Source organism: Eucalyptus grandis, chromosome 7 (assembly GCF_016545825.1).
Source record: "Eucalyptus grandis isolate ANBG69807.140 chromosome 7, ASM1654582v1, whole genome shotgun sequence".
NCBI lineage: Eukaryota > Viridiplantae > Streptophyta > Magnoliopsida > Myrtales > Myrtaceae > Eucalyptus > Eucalyptus grandis.
This window is the reverse complement of record NC_052618.1, coordinates 9013154-9025446: the sequence shown is the minus strand read 5'-3', so window position 1 is coordinate 9025446 and position 12293 is coordinate 9013154. Positions and strand designations below refer to the sequence as shown.

The following is a 12293-nucleotide window of genomic DNA, read 5'->3' as shown; positions in this document are numbered from 1 at the left end:
CGTGGTGGAAGAAGTACTACTGCCTCATTAAAGCACACCATAACAACTTGAGGGTAGCTTTTGCAAAATTTAAAGGGGAGAAAAGCTTAGTCATTGGCGATAATCTTTCGTCAATAATTTTTTCGGCGTGCTTTTATATCGATGTTGATTCGATCCATCCACGACCCCTACTCTTAGTTGTTGCTATTGATGTCAAGGTTTATGAGATCGCCGTGTACTATTTTTGCCCATAGAGATCTTTTTCTTTTCCATCTATAATTTAGTGTTTATGATTTTTTTTTTCACTTCTACTTTATTGTTAAATGATTGTGTGGCATTTATAAAATGCAGTGAATATTCTAAGACAAAGTCCAATGTTATATGAAATTGTTAATTATGGAAGATGAGTATACGTTGCGTGAAGTGCATCACGCTTACTAAATTGAACATTTGTCTGATGTATATCAATGAATTAAGATTTGAAATATTATTTAAATCGCTAGTATTTTGCCCGATATATAACTTAATTAAGTTTTTAAAGTAAAATTTAGTACTTGTGAATCTCAACAGATGAGATAGCTTGCAAGTTACAACCCGGTCCCATTTTGATATATATATTTAGTACTTGCGAATTTCTTATATCATTCAAAAATCACGGATCACTAAATTATATGAAAAATAAAAAGAACATTATGGCCAATAAGAGTTCAAAGGTGGGCTCGTAAATGTTACTATCAATAGCAGCTCCTAAGCTGGGTCTTTGGATGGATTCAATCAAAATTGTTATAAGAGCACGACGGAAGATTATAGCCAACAACTAAATTATTGCTGGAAACTAAAGCTTCACTCCCCGTAACTTTGCAAAAACAACCTTCATGTTGTCACAATGAGCTTCAATGCCATCATAGCCCTTCTTTCACAGCCCAAACACATATGTGCCTCGCATCCTCAGACCCACCCTAACAACCACTATCCCTATGGACCTCCACTCATAATCCACCTCCGACACCACTGCCTCCTTAGGCCTCTCTATTGTCATCTTCGCCTTTATCAAGGCCTGTTGGCCAACCATAGCACGATTGGCTCTAATGCCAAGGATTGCACTGGATCCCGATGATAGTAGATGAAACACTCAACTTCACGGAAATACAGGTTGTTGTAAATCTCTTATTTCACCACCAAGAGGGCGGCATTTCAATTAGTCCTGATGGATGCAATGACTGATATTGAACATAGTCAGCCCCACGACTTTCAATATGGGGTAATTAGGTCCATTAGGGAGGTAGAGGAAGATGGCAAAAACAAGTAACACTATGAACTAGGTTAATATGACAATCAATGTGCAACAAAGAATCCATGCGTCAGATGTGTCTGGCATCATTTGTCGAACATTTTACTTGTGTAATAGTACTGTTACTTTCGCCGAGTAACAATAGAATTTGAATTCTTCTTCTTCTTTAATGACTAGCGCCTAGATACTTACTTCTTGTAGAAAATGATTACTTTTGCGTGAGTGCAATATTTAAAGAAATAAACCCAACGACATTATTCAGAAAAATAAAGTTGTAGGGTAATTAACTGCAAATTTTAGATGGTGAAATATAAGTTCTAAATAAAATAAATAAAATTTAAGAGTCCATAACTAGAGAAAATTACATATCCAATATGTAAATTATCTACATATATATTAGACTTTTTTTCAAAGTTTTTTTTTTATATTAGGTAAAGGTATACTGGAAAATCAAGTGTATTTGACACAACACCTTCTTCACCGAGGAAAGGGATAGATTTAGAGGTAATGTCAAGTTAGGACCAACAATCCTAACTTGGTCCAACTCGCGCAGTCGACATTTTTGCGTGCTTGAGGATATGATTTTCTATGCACAAAAACAAAAGAATTGAGCAAAAATCCTCTCTCTGGTTCCCTCTCCTTTGCCGATCACCCTCAGCTACCACCTCCGACAGCCACAACCTTATCATCGGTCGTCGCTCACACAACGGAGAGAGACCAATTGAGACTTTCCAGAGAGTATTTTTCGAGTGACATCACAAAAATTTCTTTCAGAAGATTGACATCCTAAAGAGTTCTTTCTTGTTTCTGATTCATCTTTGTGCCCAAGGTGACTGCTTTTCCGGAGAAGCACCTGTTCTTCTCTGTCTTCTTTGTCATGAATATCCAAAGAGCTTGGATTCGTGTCCAAAGCCTTTGTTTGGGCACCAATTACTGTTGACGAAGTCTCACAGGTTACGGTTGCTAATTCGTTCACCATTCGCGACCCGTGATCGCATCTTAGCCATTGCGGATCAAATGGCTGAAAATCGTGAAATACTCAACTTGATTTTCAAAGTCTTTCACCATCGATTGTTGCCACCGACGTGTTTGGGACCTCCTCTTGTCAGTTCAACAGTCAATCGAGCTTGGCCGGGTGAGGTCTGAATCCTAAGCATAAGGTTTGGAATCTAAGTCTTACCGCAAAAGATCCCAAGTTAGACTCCACGGATCTCGATTGTGACCTCGAAGTCTTGATTCGAGAACTAGAGTGCTAGGTCCGCCCAGCGAAGTCCTAAGCTAGGTTCTAGGGCCCTATGTTGATGCTCCGGACAATGACGATAATCATGTTGGTGGGGGAGGTCAAGTTGGCATTTTAAATATTGAAATTAAGAGACATAAATCCTTTTTGGTAATTTATGTCTTGTTATATTTTTTTTTTTGTAGATTCAGAAAGGAAAAAAAATTTCCGGTCCATCTTTTTACTTTCAAAAGATATCAAAAAGAAAAAAAAAAATGGAGAAACATTTTTCGATAATCGGAATATATGAGACAAACAAAGAAAAATGGCGTTCCTTAAAATATCATGTCACTACTACAGTGTTCAAAGAACTCGAGTCATCTCCTATACTTCGTCTGTAATTTTTCCATGATCAGTGCTTCTCGTTTTCTTCTTTCGTTTTTCCGCCACATCCTGTACGTTTCCGTGCCACCAAGTTTTCTTTCTTCTCAAGCGTCAGTCATTGGATCCATGAAGCAACCCTTCAGATCTAAAGAGCCACTATCCTTGCCCCCTAAAAAAAGGAGGAACGTGCCCCTTGCTTTGGCTTTTCAATTCATTAAAGGATAAGAATAAAGTGCATCACGTTGTGTCTCTCCTGAATAAAGAAGTCTAAGTGAGCATTTGAAACACGTGTTGAGAATCTCATGAGTCATCAGTCATATGTCATCGATGACTACATGGCACTTTCCCAGAAGCTCCATCCAAAATGTAGCTCAACCTATATAAAGCTCTCTCTCTCATGGTCTTTTCAATTTCACTCCTTCAGAAACCAAATCATCCCTTCAATCTTCCACATTCAGTGATCTCAAAGCTGCAAATTCTAGCCCAAAGCGAAAATGCTTCAGGAAATCTTCGGTCCCTTTGAGACCGATCCATGCGATGCTTTGAAATCCATCTGTCAACATCTTTTTGAAGAAGATGATGATGATGATGATGCCGTCAACGCAGCATTTTCTACACAAACTCCAGTAAACATTTGCAGGAGGTGTTCAAGCTTCAGCAATCTTTTACTGTTGGAGAGTCGGAGCGAGCTGCCCCTAAAAGTCGATGACTCGGAGGACATGGTGGTGTACAGCGCTTTACGCGATGCGCTCAATTCCGGGTGGACAGTGCCTCTGGCTTCGAGCCAAGAACTGGATTTCGAAGTGACGACCATTGATTATAACAGCGTTGGTCTGGCGACAGAGGAGAAACAAGAGACAGTGGAGCGTGAGGTACAAGTGCCGGTCAAGAAGACGCATTATAGAGGAGTGAGGAGGCGGCCGTGGGGAAAATACGCAGCAGAAATGAGGACCCCAAGAAAAACGGAGCAAGGGTTTGGCTTGGCACTTATGAGACGCCCGAGGACGCGGCATTGGCCTATGACCAGGCAGCTTTTAAGATGAGGGGGTCGTCGGCGGCCGATGGGCTTCCGGCGGTGCCCGGCGGTGACGGTCGGCGGCAGCGGTCGTGCGGCAGCGGCTGGCAGGCGGGCGACGGCGACCGGCGGCGGGAGGCGACGGCGACCGGCGGCGGGGGAGGCGGCGGCAATCCGTCGGCAAGATTAAAAATGAATAAATACAAAAGAAATTGTTGCATTATCAAACGCATTTCTATTTTTCTATTCCAAGAGTAGAAATTTTGTGTCGTTATCAAACGGGTTCTTTTACTCAGAAATTGTTTCCCGGAGCAGAAATAGAAAAGAACCATTTCTGAAAAAAAAAACTCTTCCCCGGAACAAAAACGTTTGCATGCGCTACCTTAATAACAACAGAAACGATTGCATGCGCTACCTTAATAACTCAATCAGATTTTTGATAATTTTTAAAAAATTTGGTACACTTATCCTTATATTTTTCAATAACCTTTGGACAGCCACTAACCCTTACTGAAACTTAATAGCACTTAAAAAAAAAACAGTATCTGTACATTTGAAGAAAGAATGATACGGCTCTACAGTTTTCTTTTTATCAAATGCGCATGTGATTGGACCTGTACGGCACGATACATCAGATCTAACAATGTTACTTTATATACAAAAGCATGCGCACATTATTGTCCTTGCCCAATAAAATAAAAAGGAGCGCGCCCCATGCTTTGGTTTTTTTAATTTAAAATGGATAATAAAAATATTAATTCATGTCTTTCGCGATTAAAAAGTCTTATTGAACATTTCAAACATGCCCATTTCAGAAACTTGATCTAATATAAATGGGAGCTAAGAATTAAATCATTTATGTTGAAATCACCACTAGCCAAGCAGTCGAGCTCAACCTACCTATAGCTCCCACTTTGCTGGTCTTTTCAACTCTTCACTTTTCCAAAACCAAAACATCCCTTCAATCTTCCAAAATCAGTGACCACAAAGCTACCAATTTTAGCCAAAACGAGAATGCTTCAAGAGGGACTAATCAATCCGATGTTTTGAAATCCATTTGTGAGTATCTTCTTGAAGATGATGATGATAGTGTCAATGCAACATCTTTTGCAGCAACTCCTACAGACACGTACACAAGGAGTTTGAGCTTCGACAATCTATTATTAATGGATAGTTGGAACGCATTACCCCTAAAAGTTGACGACTAAGAGGACATGATGGTGTACGGAGCTTTGTGCAACGTTCTTAATTCCAGGCGGACAATGCCTTTGGCTTGAAATCAAGAACTTGTTTTGGAAGTGACGACCGTTGACTATAACAGCATTGGTCGGGCTTCAAACCAAGAACTTGATTTCAAAGTGATGATCATTGATTATAACAGCATTGGTCTAGCAACAGAGAAGAAACCACAGATGGTGGAGCATGAGGTACAAGCACTAGTTGAGAGAACCCGTTACAAGGGAGTGATTATGGTGGAGCATGAGGTACAAGCACTAGTTGAGAGAACCCGTTACAAGGGAGTGATGAGACGATCATGGGGAAGTTACGCGATGGAGATAAGGGACCGCAAGAAGAACGGGGTTAGGATTTGGCTTAGGACTTACTAGACGCCTGAGGATGCAGCATTGGCCTATAGTCAGGCTGCTTTTTAAGATGAGGGGTCCAAGGCCAAAGCTCAACATCCTCGCCTCGTTATTTAGCCAAGTACAAGCCTATCAAGGTCAGCTGGATGTTTGGTCCACCGAGCCTAGCTCACCATCCATGTCCGGCAGTGATGAAGAGGAGAAAGAGAGGTGAATTTGGAAGTCGAATGCCCTTTCCCACATTGGATATGGTCTTGTTGAGTGTGGATGAACAATTTTATCTTAATTGTGCAAATTGCAAAGACATTTAAAAGTCAATCCGCAATTCATCTCGCAAAAAAGTAACAATTTGGTATTTTATTCCATTTCCATAGAGTTTGTCAGAAAAAACCAAAGGCCTATTCGATCACTAACTCCATCGTAAAAGACCCTTGTTTCCTACACATGAAGAGAGTGAAAAAAAAAGAAGACCTTCACGTCGTATAAACCTCACTAATTACCGGCATGTACTTAACATGACGGATATCCTCACAGTGTTACCGGTTTTCTATACATTTGATGGACGTTGACGGATGCAATGATTGTGAGATTGAACATAGTTAGCCTTACGACTTTAAATATCGGGTAATTAGGCCAAATGAGGAGGTAAAGGAAAATGGAGAAAACCGGTAACACTGTGAAATAGATTAACATGACAATCAACGTCCATCAAAGAATCCACGTGTCGAATGCGCCCAGCATCAATTTGTCGGACATTTTGCATTGTAGTTGTACGTTGGAAGGGGGCGTGAGACTCAGGCAGGGGGCATAGTGAGCAAAGTCAGATGCGTGACACTCGGCGATGTCCCTTCAGCAGAGGTGTGAAAACAGGGTAGCCCACGATTGCTGTTTTCGGTCGGAATGCAAAGGAAGAGATGCCATGGAAAAGACGAAGAGGCTTTCTATGGTTTTGGATGTAAGTGAGTAATGACTTTAACCATATGAGAAACCATTGCCAAAATATGCAAATCAAATGTATAGAAAATGGACTTTGCTTGTGTAACAACACTCTTACTTTCATCGTGTGATAGTGGAACTTGAACTGTTCATTTTACTTTTTTTAGGGCGAGCACCCAGTTAGTTACTTGTCATAGAAAATAATTACTTTTTGCATGCATGCAATACTTAAAGAAATAAACCCAATGAGATTATTCAGAAAAAGAAAGTTGTAGGGTAATTAATTGCAAATTTTAGATGGAAAAATATTGATCATAAATAAATAAATAAAATTTAAGAGTCCATAACTAAAGATGAACATGGTCCCGATGGGCGGTTTCCCACCTCGGAACCAAGAACTATCCACTAAGGACTGATTCCACAAAATTAGAACCGAGAATTGCCCGTTGGTTCCATGGATCCACTAGGAAATTAGACTGCCGGTTTGGTTCGGCTCTCGAGTGAGTCCATAGAATCAGTCTCGCAATCCCTACAAAATTGCATTTATCAATTATTATCAATTCGAACCTACTTTTTATTTTAGAGCACCAAAACTTGTTCGGCCTTATATTAGGCTCTTAATTTTGTATCATGACGACAAATCACGACAATATTCATGGACATCTTTAATCGGTCTTCTCCTTTCTCTTCGTTAGTTTATTTTGTTTTTGGTTAAAAAAAAGCAAGTAAATGGATGATTAAAATGAAAAAAAAAAAGGGTAAGGGATTAGTCCTATTACACATCCAATAGATAAAATTAGTCAATAACGTTTAATAACTACAAATATCCATATATGTACATATATATTTGGTCGAAATACTATAAAACAATTAAGTAATTGTGATGGAATTTATTTTTTAATATATATATTGATTCGATTCGGGTAGGTGGGCGGTTTCACACTTAGAATAGAAACTAGACCGGTACTCACCGGTTCCACTAAATTGAAACCGGGAACTGGAATAGTTCTCATGGGAACCATTGGTTACAATCCAATTTTGGGAGGTTTGGGTAGTTCTTGGTTCTTTTGCACACCCCTATACATAATCTAGAAATTAAATATCCAATATGTAAATTAAATACATATTTATATTGGACTTTTTTCAAAGTTTTTTTATTAGCTAAGATACACAAGAAACCCATAATATATAAATATGTATGTATGTATGTATGTGTATATATATATATATGTGTGTGTGTGTGTGTGTGTGTGTGTGTTTGTATATATATATATATAGGCAAATAAGAGTGAAATGAGGGAATGAGGTGTTAGCTATTAGAAGAGCTCTCATTTAGACACAATTGTAGAGCTCCCTAAACAAGAAAGATTTGTGTAATTGTCGCAATACCTTTTTCCATCGATGAAAAGGACATGTTTAGAGGTAACGATAAGTTAGGATCAACGATCCCCATTCGGTGAGAGTTCTCTCAAATCTTTACCTCACACGATGTTAGGATGTTCAATTTTGATTAATCGAATGAGAATTTTATATTAGGAATTGAGATCGACTTGAAACCAAGTGAAGTATTAGAATATACATCACTTTCTACATAACCAGAAAACTAAAGTCTAAAACTTGATTATACTAGTTATCTAACTAGTACTATTCCAATATGTAAACTTTGATCATTTGTTAACTAAGTATCATATGCAGTTTTCTTATTCAATCATGACTCTTAAAGTTTATGTTCTATAAGGCTCTGTTTGTTTGTGTTCTTTTTTGTGTTCATGAACACAATTTCTGTTTTTTTGTTCCAGGGAACAAAAAAGAATACAAATGCGTTTATTTACGTTTTTGTTTCAATTTTTTTTGTATTTTTGTTTCGGGGAACAAATTTGGAACAGAAACAATAAACAAGAAGAACTTGTTTCTTGTTTCCGGAACACTTCCGAGAAACAATTTTTCTCTCTCCTATTTTTTTCTTCTCTTTATTTTCTTCTTCTTTTCTTCTTCACTTTTCTTTGGCCGGTCGCTGGCCTTGGCCATGGTCGGCGACCTTGTCGGAGCGTCGTCGGGCCCTCAGAACAATTTTTAAACAGAAACGTTATCAAACGCACCCTAAGTGTCCATGCAATGTTTTTATATTTATTGTGGTCCTAAAATGTAACATAACCATTTGATTAAAATAGGAAAATCGCAATTAAAAAAAATATAAAAGAATCACAATCAATTCACTCAAAGATAGTAGTGATAGGATAATTAACGAATGGAGTACAACTAAAAAAAACCCAATAAGAATCAGGCAAAGAATAGGATAGTAACCCTCATGAGCTTAATTCAAATTGAGTTCAATTTCTTTTCTAATAAATTGATCTTCTAAAACAAAACTAAATTAAAATGTGTCAACTAAAACCCTATATCACGTGTACACTAACTAAATGAAACTAAGATAATTTTAATACTAAAATCTAATTGCCTAATCAATGCCTATTTTTCTAACAGTTTTCTAATTTTATTTATTTTATTACTTGTTATTTATTTCTAGATATGGCCACGCGTACAAATTTGGGCTCTTGTATCAAGTCCCCCCAATCAATTTAACCCAATTCACTAAAATTCAAATTCAGCCCAAATATATTTGAATGACTTTTAGCCCAAACTTTCCAACCCTGTTCAAGCCCAAAATTCATTGTTGAACCTTCATTAAACCAATCTTGAAGGACGACTGCTCCACGAACCCGCTCAAATTCTAGTTTCCAATATAAGACCCATCCTCTTATTCTCCCTTTTTCTTTTTATTATTTATTGCTTTATCATTTTACCATTACTACTATTATTATTATTATTTATCGTCTCTTCTCCTCAACTTTGTATCATTACCTATAAACTTTCAAAACTCATTCTTCAATCTTAGACAATCAAAATTTCAACAATGATTTATATCAGATTGAAAATCGCACATTCATCATTGGCCATGGCCAATCTCTAGAATATGACTATCAACCACCTCCATGTGTTGCCGGATCATCACCGGAATCATTGGTCACCATCATTATCCACCCATCTCGATTTCCTAGTAACTCAACGATATCTCATTCATAGAACTTGAAATGTACAGCTTGTGTATATAGAGACACACCAGTGCAAATAAGATCGGAGCTCAGCAATAGGACCGTAATTGTCGAATCTTTTCTCACCGATGCCCACTGCGAAACGACCGCTGCCGGCTAACAAAATCCGGAAATAAAATAAAGGAAAATGCTTGGGTGACCGCCCACTGCAGAATGACGGTGAAACGGTCAAAGGCCAGCCACATATCTTTTGGAGGAAACCCGCAGACTTCCTCAACCGGTTTAATCGTTGATTTCATATTTCTTTCTTTTTCATTTTCTTGACTTCTATGTTCCCTATTGGAACCTGAAATTTTAGAGACAAAATTAAAAGGCCACACTGAATCATTTTTCTTGAAGATTATCACTTTAATTTGTTTCTTTAAATAAGAAATAAAAATCGTTTTCTTCTTATGACTTTTTAAGGGTAAGAACAGTATGAATGCAAAATTTTCGTACGATGCTCACTTGAGTACTAATTTTTTTTTCTCTCACTCGAGTGCCACATTGAGGTAAAATTGATTATTTAAGTGCCAATTTTGACAAATCATCATATGTGAAATTTTTAATTTTAGATTTTTGAATTTTTATTTTACTTCTATTTTTCTTTTATTCTTTATGGCTAGTGATGGTCACCCTGGCAGGCCGCAAAACCTCATCCTCGGCTACGAAGGCCCTTGCGGCCTAGCCTATAGCCTGTGAGGTCGTGATGCCTTTGCTAGCTTTGGGTGGCATCGTCGGTGGTCGGAGAGGCTGTGATGTCCTCACCCAAGGCCTTCGTGGCGAGGGCAAGGCAACCCTCACCCATATGGCTTTGAAGGCCCTTGCGGCTTGCCTAGGTCCGTTGTGACTAATGATAGTGACCCTTGCTAACCTAAAAAAAGCATAAAAATAAAAAATTCAAAAAAAAAAATTAAAAATTGGCCAGGTCAGTGTAGGCGAAATCATGTGGAACAAGCAGTGTCCATGTACGATTTTCTAACGAGATAAATCGGAATTGATACTCAAGTGATCAAGTTTTCAAATTTGTAGCATTCAAGTGAACTAAAAATGTTTTAGCACTCCTATTATTCTTATCTCGGCTTTTTCATATGGCGAATGCATTTTTACTCTACTATTTTTTTTCGAATTCTCTACTAGCTTATTCTTCTTATTTTGATTTTTCTTTGCTTCATTTTTTTTTTATGCATAATTGATATCAATTGTCTAAATTTTAGGTTATGGGAGAGTCCTTTAAGAGCAATTTGGTTTGAGCGAAAGGAATGATGAGCTATTTCATTGTACAATGATTTTGTTATTAGTTGCAAAGCTAATGTTTCAAGTGCTTTTAATCTTTTAAATTCAATAGATTTTTGTAATGACATTAACAATTATTTTAGTAAACTATAATATTTTTTATTTGTAATTATTTATATTTCATTATTTATTTATTTTTTCTTTCCTCATATTTAAGAAAATTGATTTGTGGGCCTTCTTTTGATGTTATCTCTAAATTTGAGCTTGTTGCTAGTATTTATTGATTTGTACTTTGGTATTTAAGGAACCATGGAAGTCAAAAAAAGAAAAAGAAAGAAAGAAAAGAAGGAAACATGGGATCACAAATTAAAACTGGTTATCGGTTTTGTCGCGACCTATTTTTTTCGGGGTTTGAACCACCTAGGGTTTTGGCTAATGGATTGTTAAGCTTAGACTTAACTCGGGCTCTCCCAAGCCCATACCAATTCGCGACTTAGGTTCAAGTTCTTAACATGCAAATGATTTTCAGTCAGGAGTCGCCACTAATCTATTTTTTGGTGGGTCGATTAGAAACCCAAGTAAAGTAACGGGAGTTTCACTTTACTCCTACGAACCAGAGATTATGGGCACGGGGACTTGGTTACACTAGATTTCTCTAATGCCCTTTCGGTACCACTTCTTTTTAATTTTCAAAAAAAATATTTTTTGCAGGCAGTTCGGATTGATTTTAAATCTATTTCCTAACATGTGAGGTGATCATGCGGGTGCACAAACCACCAATTTAACATCCAAGAAAGCAATGAAATAATAAAAAAAAAAAAAATGCAGGGACTTACCTTATAGCAACGAAAGCATCTGCATGGTTAGATTAAAAATTCACATCATCAACCTTAGATATGATTTCTAATTAACACGCAATTTCTTTTATTTATTTTTTCACTTAATTAATGAGAATCATGCAATAAGCAATGCAATATTAACTAAATGACCTAATTCTAATGTCATGCAATTTCTAATTAAATGGATCTAATAACAATTCCTAAATGGCGTGCATTGTATGAAACTAATTCTATATGACGTGCACGTGATTTTTATTTTCTAATAAGCATGCAATCTATTTAGGAGAAATTATCTAAACCTATAATATGCAATCTTAACATGCAATGACGTGCAAAGAATGCCCTAATTCTACATGACATATGCATAATGACTTTTTTTTTTTGTGTTTTTCCTTTTTTCCCTTTTTTTTTAAATTAATAATTGCCATATAATTAAACATGCAATTAAAATCTAGCAACCTAAATTGATTTATTTGAATTTGGATTTTTTTTTTATTTTTTCTCAAATTTGAAATAAAATTCCTATTCTAAACATGTAAACCCTAAGACATGCAATATTCTAACTCAAATATATCTCGAGATAAACAAGGCAATTAAAACGAGACGATTCATTCAAAATCATCAAAAATCGCACATCATTCGGATCAAGAGATAATATTTCGCTAATAAAATCGATAAATTGATCTTAAGCCTTAAAGATCAAATTATCAATTTTACTC

At 37.0% G+C, this 12293-nt stretch overlaps 1 protein-coding gene across 1 annotated transcript; it reads left to right on the top strand.

Moving 5' to 3' along the window:
- Positions 1-3367: 3367 nt before the first annotated feature.
- LOC104454719 (ethylene-responsive transcription factor 2) lies at positions 3368-5495 on the top strand. Its single transcript, XM_039317387.1, has 2 exons — positions 3368-3846; positions 5270-5495. The coding sequence occupies exons 1-2, from the start codon at positions 3368-3370 to the stop codon at positions 5493-5495; spliced, it is 705 nt and encodes a 234-aa protein (XP_039173321.1).
- The last annotated feature ends 6798 nt before the right edge of the window (positions 5496-12293 follow it).

Bases quoted from the DNA above. Each gene is read 5' to 3' on its own strand.
- LOC104454719 (XM_039317387.1), top strand. From the start codon at position 3,368: ATGCTTCAGGAAATCTTCGGTCCCTTTGAGACCGATCCATGCGATGCT. The intron at 3,847-5,269 runs GTTTGGCTTGGC...TGATTATAACAG, and splicing joins CCAAGAAAAACGGAGCAAGG to CATTGGTCTAGCAACAGAGA.